The sequence below is a fragment of the Stegostoma tigrinum genome, chromosome 1, assembly GCF_030684315.1.
Source record: "Stegostoma tigrinum isolate sSteTig4 chromosome 1, sSteTig4.hap1, whole genome shotgun sequence".
Classification (NCBI taxonomy): domain Eukaryota; kingdom Metazoa; phylum Chordata; class Chondrichthyes; order Orectolobiformes; family Stegostomatidae; genus Stegostoma; species Stegostoma tigrinum.
Window position 1 is genome coordinate 123,834,137 of NC_081354.1, and position 16,644 is coordinate 123,850,780.

At 42.1% G+C, this 16,644-nt stretch overlaps 1 protein-coding gene across 5 annotated transcripts in view; it reads left to right on the forward strand.

Moving 5' to 3' along the window:
- Positions 1 to 1,098: 1,098 nt before the first annotated feature.
- mier3b (mesoderm induction early response 1, family member 3 b) overlaps positions 1,099 to 16,644 on the forward strand; it is a 75,623-nt gene continuing 60,077 nt past the window's right edge. Inside the window, exons 1-3 of one of the 5 annotated variants that reach the window (XM_048533626.2) lie at positions 1,424 to 1,440; positions 10,792 to 10,816; positions 11,371 to 11,528. Coding sequence is in view for 1 of the 5 variants with exons in the window: in XM_048533620.2 (XP_048389577.1) it covers positions 1,348 to 1,440; positions 10,792 to 10,816 (118 nt within the window). In the remaining 4 variants the exon portion in view is untranslated. The other 4 variants (XM_059648383.1, XM_048533644.2, XM_048533620.2 and 1 more) reach the window with 4 other exon arrangements.

Below are 16,644 nucleotides of genomic sequence, written 5' to 3' on the forward strand. Positions count from 1 at the left end.
TCCAGATGCAGAGGTCTTCGGGTCTGGAGATGAGTTTGGTTTGAATTATGGTGTTGAAGTTGGAGCTAAAATTAATAAATAGGAACCTAAGGTAGGTGTCCTTGTTATCCAGATAGTTCAGGGATGGGTGTATGGCCAGGGAGATGGCATCTGCTCAGGCCCCGTTGCGATGGTAGGCGAATTGTCATGGATCAGGCAATCTGGGAGGTTGGAGTTGAGGTGTGTCATTACAACCCTCACAAAGCTCTTCATAATGATGGATGCCAGAGCCATCAGGCAGTAGGCAGTAAGGTCCACTGCCTGATACTTTCTTTGGCACCAAGGTGCTGCTGGTCTTCTTGAAGCAGGTGGAAACTTCAGGATGGAGGAATGAGAAGATGAAGGTGTCTCTGAATATTCCTGCGAACTGGTCTGTGCAGAACCAGAGTGCCAGTCGTTTTGCATGGGTTCACTCTCAGGAAGGCTGACCTGACATTTGCAATGGTGTCAACGCATACAAGTGCACTTGAGGCTCTCAGGACAGGTGACATTATTCCACTGATCATCTGTCCAAAATGGGCATAGAATGCATTGAGCTCATTGGGGAGGCATGCATTGTTGCCAGTGATTCTGCAGAACTTTGCTTTGTCGCCCGTCGTATTGTGTAAATTGACGGCTGAACTTATTTGAGGGGATGAAGTTGGATTAAAAATGGAAAGAAGATGTTAATTTCTGGAAAAAGAAATAACATGTTTATTCAGAGTATCCTGTGTAAATGTCCATTTCTCATAAAAACACAGGTGGTTTTACGTTGGGTTTCACACAACGCGTGATTTTATTCCCTTCTCCAGGCCAGGCATGATGGACGCACTCATGGTTCGCTTGGAAAGAAAATAGAGGTTTCGCCTTCCTGAAGAGGAGAAACAAAACAAAACTTGTGCATTCCCGTCGCTTCGATCAGTTGAAGCCTCAAAGGTAGATCGTGAGTCAGGGGAAGCCTGTCTTGGGCTCACTTGAGGTCACCCTGAGAGGTAGTTAGCACATCTACCTGGACATCCAACAACGTTCAATTATTATTATTGGTCCAGCATCGCCACCAAGTGCGGCCAATCCGCTCAGCGAAAGGCGGGACATCTCAGCATCTCCAGGTTTGTTTGCGGGAAGGTGGAGGTTCGGCGCGGTTTAGTTTTGTTTCTGAAGATTTGGAGTTTTGTTTAGTAAGCTTCTGTTGGCGGGGAGGGAGAGCCCTGGAGAAGGGTGATGTTGAGCGGGGTGGGGGGAGAAGTTGGTGGGTGATGTTGGTGCTGGGACGGGAGAGCCGCTCGAGTTGAATTGACATTTGGCTGTTTTGCTGCGGCGGCTCGGCCAATGGAAAGCGGTGTCGCGGAGCCTGGCTCTGCCTGCATCCGGGTCTCGGGCTGGCCAGCTCGCTCTCCGGGAGGGCGAACAAACATGGCGGAGGTAAGGAGACGGCGGAGCGGAGCGGTACCGCACCGACTCGACTCGACCCTGCCCGTCCCCGCTGACCCAGCCCGTGAGGACAGGGGAAAGCGTCAACCTCGTCCCGACTCCGCCACCCGCGGCTCCGAGAAGCGGCAAGGGAAGGGAGACGGTTTGCGGGTAAATAAGAGATGGAGGGAGAGCAGCGGTACCGCCGCCGGCTTCCCGGGCCCTCCCCCCTTCTCCCCACCCCCTCTTCTACTCCCTCCCCGCGTATCTGTTCCCCCCTGGGTGGGGTATCTTGAGTTGAGGATTTGTTTTTTGCTCTCCTCCGGTTATTTTCACGGGAAGGTGGGTTGGGCGCTGCTTGTTGTCGACTGCCGATGCTGATCGCCGCTAGGCCCCAGCCGGTCCCTCCACCTACCCCCACCCACCCCGCTTCTCGGTCCAGCGCAGCCCCTTCGCTGCGAGAGAGGGAGCGTCCGACCCGATTCCACTGCCTCTGGACTGCCGGCTTCCACCGGGAGGAAGCTCCACCGTCGGCGGCGGACCCAGTCCCTTGATAACTTCCAGTTTCGGCCAAAGTGCAGCGGAATCTGTCCCGCCAGGGCTGGCTGGGTTTTGGGGGAATTGGGCGCAAACATCTGCAAGCAAAAATGAGGGAGCAAAAACTAGGCGGGGAGGTGGAAACCGGGCTCAGGGAAGACGAGACGCAGAGAAGCGGAAAAGAGCGAATACAGCGGTGTAGATGCGTCAAGCAGAAGGGCAGGGAAGTGGAGGCAAAGAAAAAAGTGGGCAGAAGTACCGACCAAACAAGCAGGGAGAGAGGAACTTGAGCAATAGGAGTCAGAGTAAACGGTACAGCCCCTCGCCACCTCTACCGTTCGATACGATCATGGCTGATCATCGGTAGCACTTTTCTGTGGTTATTTAAAATTTCTGGCATCTGCACTCTATAGCTTTCAATTTATGGTTAATTCTCGACGGGACCAAATTCCCAATTTCTCGTCCACTTTTAAGAGCGTACGATTCCCAGGAACAAAAATCTGCCTTAAGGTAGTGATGCAGCGTCCACAATCCCCCTGAATAGAGAATTAAAAAGATTCACAATTCTTTTGAGTGAAGAGGTTTTGCCTCATCTGTGTTTAAATCATCTTATTTTTCTATGGTTTCATAAAGTATAGGCTGTGTTAACTCAGCCTCTCATCATAGGATAACTCCCACCCCATCCCTGACCTTTGTGCTGTTCCCATACAAATATCATAGAATCATTACAGTGCAGAAGGAGGCCAGTCAGACAATCGAGGCTGCAAAACATCCCACCCATAGCCCCATTTACTACAGCCAGTCGCACCTAACCTGCTCGTTTTTTTAACTGGGGGAGGAAACCAGAGCATCTGGTGAAAATCCATGGGGAGAATGAGTGCAAAGTCCGCACAGAGGGTCACCCAAGGCTGGAACTGAACCTGTGTCCCTGCCACCGTGAAACTGTAGTGCTCACCACTGAGTCACCGCACTGCCCATAATAAGGCAGCAGTGCTGTTTCTGCACAGTGATGAACCAGGGACCTTTTGAGTGTTTGGCAAATGTGATGACCATGAGGCGACAAAAATATCAAATATCCGTAGCATATATTCTTCCTTTAAATATGCAGATCAAAATAGAGCCACTGCTCTAAGTGTGTTCTCAGCAAAAACCTATACATTTGTGGGAAGATGTTCTTAATCTTGCATTCCAATTTCCTTGCAGCAAAGACAACCATGCCATTTGTCTTCTAAATGGCTTGCTGTGTCTATGTGTTGATCTCCTGTATATCTTGTATAAGCTCATCCAAGTCTTTCTGAACATTATCATTTAAAAGTATCCTGTCTTTTGTATTATTCTTAGAAAGTGAAGAACTCTATCTGCCACTTTATTGTCCACTTTCTAACTCGATGCACTCTGTATTGTCCTTGCAGTTTATGTAGACACTTCACGTTGAACTGTCTGCAAACTTAGATACGTTACTCATGACCTAAGCAAAGAGATTAAAAGTATAGATAATAAATCGTTGAGGACCCAGCACTGATTCTTGTGCCACTCCACTGTTCACAGCCTCCCAACTTGAATTTGCCCTACTGATCACTGCTTTGTCTCTGTCAGTAAACTCTGTGCATGATGATATGTTACTTGTTATCCTTCTCTTGGGTATAAACAGTTTGTGTAGCACATCATGAATACCTATTGGCAATTCAAATATGTAACATAACTGGTCCTCTTTCATCTCCCCTGTTAACTGCATTCTCAAAAATCTACTGTATGTGTCAAGTTTACTTCTATACATGCAGGAACGAAAACAAAGTTGCTGGAAAAGCTCAGCAGGTCTGGCAGCATCTGTGAAGGAAAAAAAAGTGGTAATGTTTCGGGTCCGGTGATCTGGATAACTCTGTTTTTTTCCATCACAGATGTTGCCAGACCTGCTGAGCTTTTCCAGCAACTTTGTTTTTTTTTCCTGCTTTACAGCGTCTGCAGTTCTTTCGGTTTTTATTTACTTTTATAAATCCGTATTGACTGTGATCTTGTTTATTCGTGCACTCAGAATCTTTCAAGGAAGTCTTTATTCAATTATTTGACTGATAACTGGTGTATTGTGCAGTTTTCTCTTCAGTTTTTAAACAATGAAGTTAAATTTGCTAACTTCCGATCTGGTTTGGACTTGGACATGGAGAAGGAGAGGAAATGGGTGAGGTCCATGAGAGCTGTTGAGCGCACAGAGGGATGCAGGAGAGGAACATGTGGGCAGAGGAGAAAGAAGAATGCGGACAAATGAGAATGTCCAAGAGAAGAATTGAGCGGTTACAGGAAAGGAATAGGGAGAAGAAGGATATCTGGGAATGTTGAGGGGAATAGGTAAGGAAGAAGAATTGCATGGGAGAAGGGAAGGGATGCTGTGAAAATTGAGGGGAATGAGTCATGGGGAAAACAGTTGTGTGGGCTAGAGTGAGGAGTTGGGCTTGGGTTGAGTAGGCACCGGGAAGGAGGAATCTGGCAAGGGGAAAGTGGGGTTGAGAGAAAATGACCATATTGGAGATGGAAGCAGGTGGATACGTGGACAGTATGGAAAATGGGAAGTGAAGAGAGAAAAGTAGAGCATGATCGAGGGGAAAGATGCAAAGGGAGAAAGGATGAGGGTAATAGGTTGGAAGCAGGGAAGGTAAGTAGTAGGAGAAACAATGTTTGCATATATTTTGAGTTTTTAAAGCAGCAAAACATCAAAAAATGTTTTTTAGCATTAGACCCCACGAAATTTGACTGTGAGCCACAGAATACGGTACTCGGTCAGGAATACGTAATTGTTGAGGAGAACTTTGAGGGGAAGTGCAAGGCTGCAAATTTTGGGAACGGAATTCCACGTCTGAAAACGTGGCTGTGAGTGGTGGAGCAATTGAAATGAGGCTGCATTTAGAGATGCACAACCAGACTTTGAGTGTTGCAGGACTGGAGAAGCTTTTGGAGATGGGAGTAAAAGCTGAATAATGCAGAAGAAAGGTTATCAGTCAAAAAAGCTGACTTGGGTTTCTCCATATGGATGCTGCTTGAGCTGAGTTTCTCCAAAATATTTTTGTTCTTATGTTAGAGAATTGAGAGGCCACGGAGCAATGTTCTCTCTAAGCCTCGTAGCAATCCAGAAGTTTCTTTGGCAGCACAAACGTCAACTTGTTTATCCACACTAAAAATTTGGAAAGGATGCTTACTAAAATTGGTGCAAAATGAAATTAGAACATTTTTGTGGGATATGAGAAAAGGAATTTTATAATCGAATCGTCAAGAGGTGAGCACAGGAGTGATGGACCAATCGGACTTGGTAGGCACGTTGCAAGCTGACTTTTCAAGGAATTCATGTTTATTTAGAATGTAAGATAGACCTCGAATCAAGAGTGTCACTAGATTCACAGGTAACAAAGGCATGGATACGTGATGCAGTAGCTGAGCTGGTCACAGTCTGGCTTGGGCCAAATAATACAGGTAAAAGTAGTTCATTTTAGTAATGGAGTCAACATGTAATTGAAGCTGCTTTTGAGGCTGGGTGGGACGCACAGCTTCCGAATATTTGGTTTCAACTTGGACAGAGGCCAGGGATGGGGAGAGCTTTGCAGTTCATGGTATTTAATTGGAGGAAATTTCAGCTCTTCTCATATGAAATGCTGGATAAGCAGTTTGACAATTCAGCAGTGGAGGGGAGCCTGACATACTTTTGAATGAATCTGCCTAGATACAGCGCGTAGGTGAGGGAAAGACCCTCGGACTGGGAGTTTTGTTTCTTGAGCTATGCATGTCGCAGATAGGCCAATGTTCGTTGTCAACCTCTAACTGAATTTGAGAAGGTGATGCTGAGTTGACTCCTCGAACCACTGCAGTCCTTGGGTTGTAGATTGACCCACAGGGCCATTCGGGGAGGTGTTCCAGGATATTGACCCAGCAACAAATAAAGGAAAGGTGATGAACTAGTTCCAGTAAGTGGCTTGGAGGGAGGCAGGGTGGTGTGCAGAGTAGTGGAGTTCCCTTGTGCCCTTGTCCTTCTCCATAGTAGAGGTCTTGGATTTAGAATGTGCCGTCTAAGGAGTGGTCGTTACTGCGATGAATCTTGTAAACGATGCACGCACCTGCCACCGTATGTCACTGGTGAAGGAAATCAATGATAAAGCTGGTAGACATGGCACCGATCAATAGGGATGCTTTGTCTTGGATAGTAGTACCATAAGAAATAGGACTACAAGTAGGCGTTCATCCCCTTGAGCCTGCTCCACTGTTCAACAGGATCATGACTGATATGAAGATCCTTGTGTCCACTTTGCTGCCTTTTTTTGCATCTCTTAATTCCTCTATTGATTAAGAGCCTGTCTGTCAGCCTTCGATGTACACAAGGACGGTGCTCCCAAAGCTCTCTCCAGCAAGGAGTTCCAATGACTGTCAACTGTCTGATATGTTGGGCTTCTTGAGTGTTGTTAGAGCTGCACCCATTTAGGTAAATAGTGGATAGCCATTAGTAAGTCAAGAAATGAGTTAATTGCTGCAAAATTTATAGCATTCTGACCAGTTGTGTCAATCCATTCAGTTTCTGATTAGTAGGAATTTAATAGTAAGGAATTCGGCAACAAAAATGCCATTGAACATCAAGAGATGATGATTAGATTCTCTCTTGTTGGAGATGGGCATTGCCCGCCACTTGTGTCGCACAAATGTTACTTAGCATACAATCAGCCCAAGCCTGGACGTTGTTCAAGTCTTGTTGCATCTGGACATAAGTTCTGATCTACTGAGGGATTGCTGGTTGGAGAATTGGTTCCGCAGGTAAATGAGAGAAGCCCTTACGAGTGCTTCTCAGATGAGGGAGGGGAGCCACAGAGATGGATGAGGAGTGCTGGTAAGATTGGGAGGAGAGGAAATTGAGACTTAGAGTCAACAGCCAGAATGTGAAAAAGCAGCTAGGAAGTAGAGGTGGTAGTTGGAAACGAGGTAACAGTGGGATAAATATAAAAACTAGGGTCAAAATGCAACTGGGACAGAGACAATGTTTAGGAGTTGAGGCAGAACAGCAAACATGATAAGAGGAAAAAATGTGAGGGAATGGGAGAGGAATGTTTCTTTCAAAGAAAGGGCAAATAGAAAACTACTGAGAGAGGATATGAGAGACAGAGCAATAAAATGGTTAGAATAGAATAGAGACGAGAATGCCTTGGGAAGGTTTAAGGGAAACTTGGAAATGCGATGATAATATAGACACAAAGGTGGCTAAAAATGACTCCTGTTTTCAATGAGAGAAATGAGGAGGGAATGAGCATATAAACCAACTAGGGATGAAGAGAAGGGAAGAAACTGGTATGTGAGGCAAAACAAGATTCAAGACCATCCACAGCAGTGTTATCATACAAATTTTGATGCTGGATTATGTGAAAATATAAGGTTGATTAACAAAAAGCTTTCTGTCTGCTGTGCATTTGAAAGTGTGTGTCAAAGGAGGGAATTGCAGAAAGTTGGGGAGATTCAGGGAATGAATTGTAGTGATAGGATCTTGGCAGCTGAAGATATTAACTTGCTGTTGCCAACTGCCATTGTTTTGTGACACTGCCTGTGTAATAGAATGTGATCAGAATTGATCCTTGTCTCCATTATGGCTTAGTGGCATTTGTGGAAGTAGGAACACTACAGAGGGTAACTCACCACCTGACTCCCCAAAGCCTGTCCACCAACGACAGGGCACAAGTCAGGAGCGTGATTGAATGATTCCCTAATTGACTGGAGGAGTGCAGCTCCAAAGAGACCCAAGAGCTTTACCAACTTCCAGGACAAAGCAGCCAACTTGATTGGCACCACATCTGCAAGCATTCATTCCTTCCACCACACGCTCAGTAGCAGTGTGCACGATCTGCATCTTTGTGCAAAATCCTTGGATAGCATCTTCCAAACTCATGATCATTCCATCTAGAAAGAAAAGAGCAGCAAATACATTGGAATATCACTGCCACCTGCAAGTTCCTCTCCAAGCCACTCACCATCCTGACATCGGAATATGTTGTCCTTCTTGCACTGTTGCTGAGTCAAAACCCTGGAATTCCCTCACTTGGCATTGTGGGTCGATCCACTACATATGAAGTGCAGGATTCAACAAGGCAGCTCAGCACCATTTTCTCAAGGGCAACTAGGGACAGACAATGCTAGCCAATCAGCAACACCCAGGATCCGAGAGAATAAAAAAAAGTAAATGACTTGTAACTGCCTTAGGTCGTGGCCAAGCATACCATTAAGTTTGGGGCAGTTAGGAGTTTACACAGCAAATCATCCTTGTCAGTTCTGCCTACACTTCTTAGAAGAATAAAGAGAAAATTAAATATCAGTCATCAAGACAAGATACTGCTGGAAACAAAAACAAATTGCAGATGAAACTCAGCAGATCTGGCAGCATCTAATGGAAGAAAGCAGAGTTCACGTTTTGAGTTCAGTGAATCTTCTTTGGAACTGACAGCAGCTAGTGAAAAGTGCTGAAGGAAAGTTTGGGAGGTGTTTGGTAGAGATGAGTAGATAGGTTGAGATGGAACTCCGAGAGAGACACATGAAGGGGCTCGGTAAACAAGGGGATTATTGATGGCAGGCCAGTGTAGAAGATAACCTGATTGTGGTAATGAGAGTTAATGTGCAGGCTGTGCTGTGAGCAGGGTGGCATGACAGGACCAGGGTGTGGGGATGGGCTTTAAAAATGGAGACAGAATCAGGCTGTGAAAGTGATTGAAATTGATGCAGAATCCCCATGTGAAAATAAGATGTTCGAGCTCGTGCTGACGCTTGCTGGAACACTGCGATGTTGGAGTGGGAACTCGGTGTATTAACGTGACAGGCAATTGGAATCTTGGGATTATTTTTTGGACAGAACATATGTGTTCTGCTGTAGTGGGGATGATACTGAACAGTGAATACGGTATAGTAGATTGAATGAAGGGCAGGTAAATAGCTTCTTTACCTGGAAGATATGCCTAAGGCCGAGGAAAGTTAGGAGGTAAATGGGAATGTGCTATACCTTCAGCGATTGTGCGGGAAGGTGCTGTGAGATATGGGAACACGTTGGGAATGGAGGGGTAGTGAACCAGGTTGCCCTGGGGGGAACAGTCCTTGCAGAAAGCTGACAAAGGAGTCAAGGGGAAGACATGAGATAATAGGAAGTGCAGTTGCTGGAGAATCCAAGATAACAAGGTGTAGAGATGCATGATCACAGCAGGCCAAGTAGCGGCATAGGAGCAGGAAGGCTGATGTTTTGGGCCTAGACACTTCATCAGAAGTGGGGGAGGGGAAGGGGGTTTTCTGAAGAAGGGCCTAGGCCCGAAACGTCAGCCTTCCTGCTCCTATGATGCTGCTTGGCCTGCTGTGATCATCTAGCTCTGCACCTTGTTGCCTGTGAAGGGGAATACATGTCTGGTTGTGGCATCACGTTGGAGACGATGGAAATGGCTGCTTACTGCCAGCAAGTTTTTAAAATAAAAACAAAAAGTGCTGGATAAACTTGGCAGGAATAGAAAAGAAAAGGCAATGGCTCGAAAAAGCACTAAGTGGAGAGAGTAAAGCACAAATTGGAAATTTGAAATAAAACTAAAATCGCTTTTGGGGTCAGACAGAATCTGCGGAGGAAGATGACCTCTCATCAGAACTGGAGAGATCAGTCGGGTAGAGATATCATAATGTGGAATCAAACTAAAATATTTTGGCGGAAAATAATGCTGGAGGCTGAAAAAGTGGGGAGAAAGGTGATATAGGCTCATAAAGAAAAACTGATGAGAAGGCTAAAATGAGGCTGACCAAAGAGAGCTTTTCATTTGAAATGTCTGCCAGCTTGGGGTAAAGAGGAAAAGAGAGATTTTGAATGTGTAGTGAGGCAGGAGGAGTAGAAAAATTAATTATCTGGACTTGTATCCAAATCTAACCAACAAATCAGATTGTGATTTGAAGTCTCTGCTACATTGTTCTCGTTCCTAGTGCAGTTCAGCCAGTGATGGACCAGTACTGAAGACTAAGAAATTGCAAGCTCTAATCTATGATGTTTTACAGTATTTTTTTCAATAAAAGTTCTAAGTGGGAGAAGATGTGAAAAAGTAGGAGAAAGATGGAACTAAGGATGTTAAAGTCAACTTGAAGATTATTTAAAACAGCTCAACTGCAAGAAACTTAATGGGAAGGAGAAAATACAGAGATGTGAAATTTGACATTAGACCCGAAACTGATAATGTCCCGTGTTAAATTAATTGCCATGCAGAGTTTGTGCTGATTGCACCGATTTGTGGATATTTGAAAGGACGATACTTCTTTTAATCTCACAATGACGTGGATAGGTATATTTTAAAAGGTTCTTAAGGCTGGCTGTTTGCCACTGAAGTTAAAGAATGATTGTCTCGTGTTATAAATTTTTATGACAGTAGAGTTATGCAAGTAGTTTTTTTTAAAAAGTTAATTTTTGTGATGCACCTTGTCTTGATCGTTTCCATATAACATTAGAGTGCAGTCCTAAATATTTGTGGTGTATTTAAAGTTTATTTTGAAACCGTAACATGTAACAGAAGGAGGCTTTGCAGCCCTAGTCTGCTCCACTATTCAATGAGATAATGACTGCCTGATGATACTGAAAACACATTATTTAGTTCATGGAATATTTTGCTTATGGCAAGATACAAGTTATTTTGAAATGAAGTTTGAGCAACAAAAACATCATTTCTGCAAATCATTATAATTTAGGCCCAGATTGCCAATTGAAGTCAAAGTGAAACCCTTGAACCGTGTTCATTGTTTGACAGTTTTATTCAAGAAAGATTAAGATTTTTTATTAATACATTTTTATAAAATTTGTTTCAGGCTTCCTATGGAAGTTCGAGTCCAGGTATGTGCTGACTTCCTTCACTTCTATTCCTGCTCCTAGTCGGAAATCAGTTTTCAAGGTGTTTGGGTGACTCTTTTATATTTTTCTCAATGGTTTGGAATAACTTACTTTTGTAAATTATGATTGGCTCTGTCCTGCACACTAAGAGCAAAATGCAGATTTGATCATATGTTATAACAAATAAGTTAGAACTGTAATCATAAATGCACAATAAATATGTTTATAAACAATTATATGTTGAGTTAATTCAGTCAGATCTCTTATTTTGCAATGATGGGAGCAGATTGTAGATTTTATCAAACTAAATTAATTGCATTGGTCAGATTTTATGAAAATTGTTTGACAGCATTGTGAACGATGTGCAGTTCTTGCTTTAGTCTTTGGCTGCTCACTTTAATCATAAGTGCAAAGATAGTCATTATTCATTCTCTTGATGTTAATGCCATTCTTGAAATAAGGACATTTATAACAAAAAGGTCAGATAAGAATTTGAATAAAATATTAATATTTATATGTTTGAAAATGTAGTATAACAATGGCAACCTCTCTTTCAGGCAAAGAAACTCTTAAGCTTTTTATTAAATTTCTTGGCCCTGGCATTTAATCAGTATATGTGCTGATTGCCTCTGGCAAATGTGAAACATTTAAGATATTGTTCAACGTATGAGGGAGGAACAAGAGGAAATTCTAATTAAATTCACAAGAAGTTGAGGCAAGTGATGCTCTTGTTAGGTTTATGATAAGATTTTATTTTGATGTTAATTTGACTTTACAGTAACAAGAGCAACTGCAGGTACACTGGAGATTGGCAGTTTTTTCATGATTAGAGCCATTTGTACAACACAGTGCAAATATAGCTGTATAGTTAAAAATTGAATTGGGTTGTATGTGTGTTCATGGAAGTACAGTGGTGTACTGTCTATGTCGCTGAACTCAACCCAGAGCCAAACTAATGCACTGGGGATATGGATTCAACTCCCAACAATGGAATCTGGTAGAGTTTCAATACAGTTCATGAATCAGAAATATAAATTTTATGTCACCAATAATAACCTTGACGACTATCATTGATCATTGTGAAAACACATTTAGTTCGCTTCAGGGAAGGATATCTACCATGTTTACCCAGGCTGGCCGACCTGTGTTTCCAAAGGCAATGTGGTTGACACTTAACTGCCCTCTGAAATGGCATATCAAGCCACTTAATGCTTTGGGTGACAAATGCTTATATTGCAAGTGATGCCCACATTCCACGAAAGAATAGAATCACTAATTGAGTTGTGGTTTTCCAGTTTAAATTAACATTTGATGGCTATGTTTCTTAAATAAATTGAACATGTGCATTTCGGTACTCGACAAACCAAGGGTGTGTATGGTGCAGGCACTATAATGTTCCCAAACTTAGTTTTATGACATTATCGTGGTAAATCGGAAGTGCAGGTTATCGATTTAGTGGTGAATCAGCCCTCTTAAGAGTATAGCTCAAGTACCATTAAAGTAGTATAGCATTTACATTCATTGAAGTGCTAAAGATTAGTCAACCCGAGTCCAGTCCATTTATTAATGAAAAGTCAGTGATATTGTTACTGTCCATTAATAAAGCATATTTTGAATTAACTTTAATTATCAGGTACTATTTGTTTACATATATTCTTTAACTCTGCATGTATGTGGAAGGAGAACCGAAAAGTAAATTTGCAATGTTGGATTTGGGCTCCATAAATCAATTTTGAGTACTGATATTTCATGTAAATATTCTGCTTGTTTGCATATTCTGTATTAAAATATGTCCCTTCAATATGGTTTAATTTGGATCAAATGCATTGATTTCTTTGGGCAGCACTCATCTGCCTTTAGAATGGAATTCTATAGATTTGTTTGATTTAATGTTCTTGAATTCAAAGGAGGTGTTTCAGGTCTCAGCAGTCATGGAAGCTGTGTGGATATTTCAGTTTTTATATCAGAAGTTCATTTTACACTCTTAATATTGTGTAGTTACCCCAAATGGTGCTATTGCCTTTCTTATTCTTTCTGGCTTCAGAAAGGGTTTAGTTGCAAGGACAAAAACAGAAATTGCTGGAAAAGCTCAGCAGGTCTATCAGCATCTGTGAAGGAAAAAAAATCAAGAGTTAACGTTTTGGGTCCAGTGACCCTTCCTCAGAATTGATCAGTTCACTCTGATATTTTTCCTTCGCAGATGCTGCTTGACGTGCTGTGCTTTTCCAGCAACTACTGTTTTTGTTCCTGGTTTGCAGTATCTGCTTTTTATTCAGTTGCTAGTATATGCACAATTGGGATAACTGTGGCAGGTGAGATATTTAGCATACTGAGCAAGATTTATTGTTTGAGTACATTCACTATTTCTGCACCCCTGATTTTTGTAAGCCATCTGCACCATGATAGTTTTCTTTACCCCATCAGGATGGTCTGAAGGCTGTCCAGTTCTTTCTTAAATTGTCCCTGATTACTACCACTCACCTTTGCTTTTCCTTAAACTCGTCTGCCTTTCTCCCAAATCAAAAATTTGGCCATGATTTTCTGCCTGGGTCCCAGTTATGACTGTCTCATTGTGTAGAATGTGGAACTTTCCTTGTTTCAGAACTACCCAGTTAGAGGGAACACTCACCTCTTTCTCTGATAGATCATTGATGCTGCTTCCTGCTCTTGTCTAGAATTGAAAATCTTAATGCGGTTTTGCGTCCACTTTCCTTCCTTCTCTCACCTTCACTTGGTCTATCTTCGCCTCTCCCCTTTCTTCCTTGACCTCTCAATTTTTTGTTTGTGGGGATGGGCTGTCCACCAACATCCATTGCAAATTCACCAACTCCGGCAGTTAACTACACCACCTCACGCCCTGTCTCGTGCAAGGATTCCATTCTATTCTTCCAGTTTCACCATCTCCATTGCACCATTTCTGATTGTCACCTTCTACTGTGGTCCTGACCATGGTTAATGCCCACCCCCTATGAACAAGAGCACGTGTGCGGCTCCTTCCTTTTCATGTCCATGGTCCTAAACATACCTACCAGTCTGCTGCTCATAAGTGGTCTCCTTGACATTGTGGAAACAAAATGTACTTTGTGGAACATCACCACGATGTCTGTAGTATTGACCCCAACCCTGTCATTTCATTAAACCATCTTGCTCCTGTGCTAATATTTCTGTCCTGGGCCTGCTGCAGTCTTCCAGTGAGGGATAACACAAACTGGAGGTACAACACCTGCTTTTCTCATTAGACACTTTACTGTATCAAGGACTCTGTATTCTGAAGCTGTGGAACTCAATACTATCTGTGTGTCCTTCATTTTTCATACTTCCTCAGTTGTCATGTTGGACTTCGCTTCCACTTTCCAGAATTCCAGATTCCTACCGCACCCTAGGGGGAAATTATTTTTCCTCTTCTCTCCTTTTAAAGCTTACGGCCCTTACCTTAAAGCTATGGCCCCTGGTCATTCACCCTCTTGTCAAGAGAAAAAATTTGTTTCTGTCTTCCCTAACTATGCCCCCTTGAGTTTTTACATCTCGATCATGTCCCCCCCTCAATCTCCTCTGCTATAAGGAACACAACCCCAGTCTGTCCCATCTCTGTTCATTGCTGAAACTCCTCTAGCCCAGGCAACATACTGATAAATCTCCTCTGCACCCTCTTCAGTACTATTACATTCCTCCTATAATGTGCAACATTAGATTTTTGTTTCCTTTGCCTCTTTGAGAGGATCAATGTTCTGAAGATTGATGTTTTTCCACATTTACGAGTCATAGTTCAAGTAATTTTCAGTGAATCTCAACCTTTTTGGAACCGGGATGATAGTTATCCCTATGTTTTAAGTGAAATTGTTTTGATCTATTGTTTTGAAATGTGCTGGATTAATGACTATTTTAAGGGAATTATTTGTTTGGGGAAAATAAAATAAACTTTTTCTCCCTTTCAATTTAGGGCAGTTTGGAGAAGTTTTGGCTAAAACCGCTTGTGACAAACTGATTCTCCTGAGAATGGGAGGTGGTTTAGGTCTGTTGGGAAATGCATTATCTCAGCATAAGGTGTTTAATTAAAAACATTATAGATCAGAACTGTTTGGTTGAAGCTCTAAATGGGTTATTTGAAGCTAGAAAGTCTAAGCTAAGGTGCATGAAGGCTCCGGGAAGAGCTCAACAGATGCTCAAGATCGAGAATTGAAACATAGTTAAATCAAGCCCAAATGTTGTGAAAGCGAAGGGACTTGTCTCTGGTGAAAGTATTGGAAAATGGCGTTGATGGGATGAATGGAACTATAGTATGCCACATGTTTCAGAATCTTTCAATTTGTGTTTATACATCAGTAGATTAATTAGTTCTATTTTCTCTTAGTTTCTTTTACTTAGGAAATGTCTGTTTTATTGTTAAATGTGAATATGCCATGTAAGACCATCTCCTTAGAATCAATGCAACCAAGATATGACCTATCAAGCCAGGTTTCAGTCTAGGACATGACTTGTCCAGTAATCATAATGATTTTTGAAATCACTAGATTAAGGAAAACCTGTATCTTTTTAAAAGTAACCGCTTTGTGGTGGTTCTGGACATAAAATCCTATGTATTATGGTGAAGTTGATTGTATGGAGTTGGTAGATGGTTATGAATGTTGCCAAGAGCTCGCTGAAGTGGAAGATAAAACAGTGGATTATTTCAAGCCTTTAACTCAAGCTAAACCGAGAGAGGTAGCAGATGAGCAGAAGTTTAAAATAAAAGTAGGATCTCATGAGAATAAGATGCCTCAAGCATTTAACTGATTATCCAACATGTCAAATCAGAAGAAAGGAAACCTTGAAATTGATACGTCACAACTGGGATTACCCAAGATACAGTCAGGAATTAGCCACTTGATTTGGTGGAGGCAGAGGGAGGTAGAAACTAAGAAAGATGAAGGGACGTAGAGTTTAGAAAACTTCGGTTGGAAATGGAGAAAAGAAGAAAACAGAAGTGGGAAAAGTGAGGAAAAAGAAACGCAGAGAAAATGGAAAGGGAAATGGAATTGAGATTGGGAACTTAGAGAGCATGAGTTGCTGAAGAAGGATTTGATTTGACTGAGGTTAACTATTAACTGTGGTTAATGCCTAAATTTATTGAAGAAGGAGTTGAAAGGTATTTTAGCGAATTGGCGAATGGTGATGGTCAAGTGAAATAGCCAAAAGTAGTTTGGGCCTTAAGTTCAAGTGTTTTGAAGACTAAGTGGTGATAGTGTGCCTCAGCTGGTCAGAAAACATCTGCAGAGTACAAAACTGTCAATACTTTAGCATTAATGCCTGAAGCTTATCAATTAAAGTTGAGGACTGTACAAGAAAGACACCTAACCTGACATGCAGAATTTGCAAAGGATAAATGTGTATTGTGGGAACAGTAATTTAACTCACTTAATCTAGAGAAAAAAGATTGAGAACGCGAAAAAAACGATGATCATGGAAAGATTCAAATAAAGCATTTCTCTAAATGTAAAGAACTTATTTGGATGGATGTCAAGAATTCAACATCAGAGAAGCAGAAGTTCTGGCAGATATTTATGATATCTTTTATGGGGAAATGGTTACATAGAAATCTACAAGGAAGTTTGAAGATTTTAAATTTTGAGGAAATCTGAGAGTGGAAAAATTACTGATTGTAGGGAATAGACACAAAGACACCATCTTATGAACAGAGAATGGTTAGAACCAAGAAATGACATAATGTCCATGCATCTGTCGTAGTAAAATAGGACATACCAAAGCTAGTTACTTGATGTTAAATGGGAAACTCATTGCAGTGGAAGCCAAGTTTCAGGAACCTTCAGAGAAGGGAATGCCAGTAAAGGAAT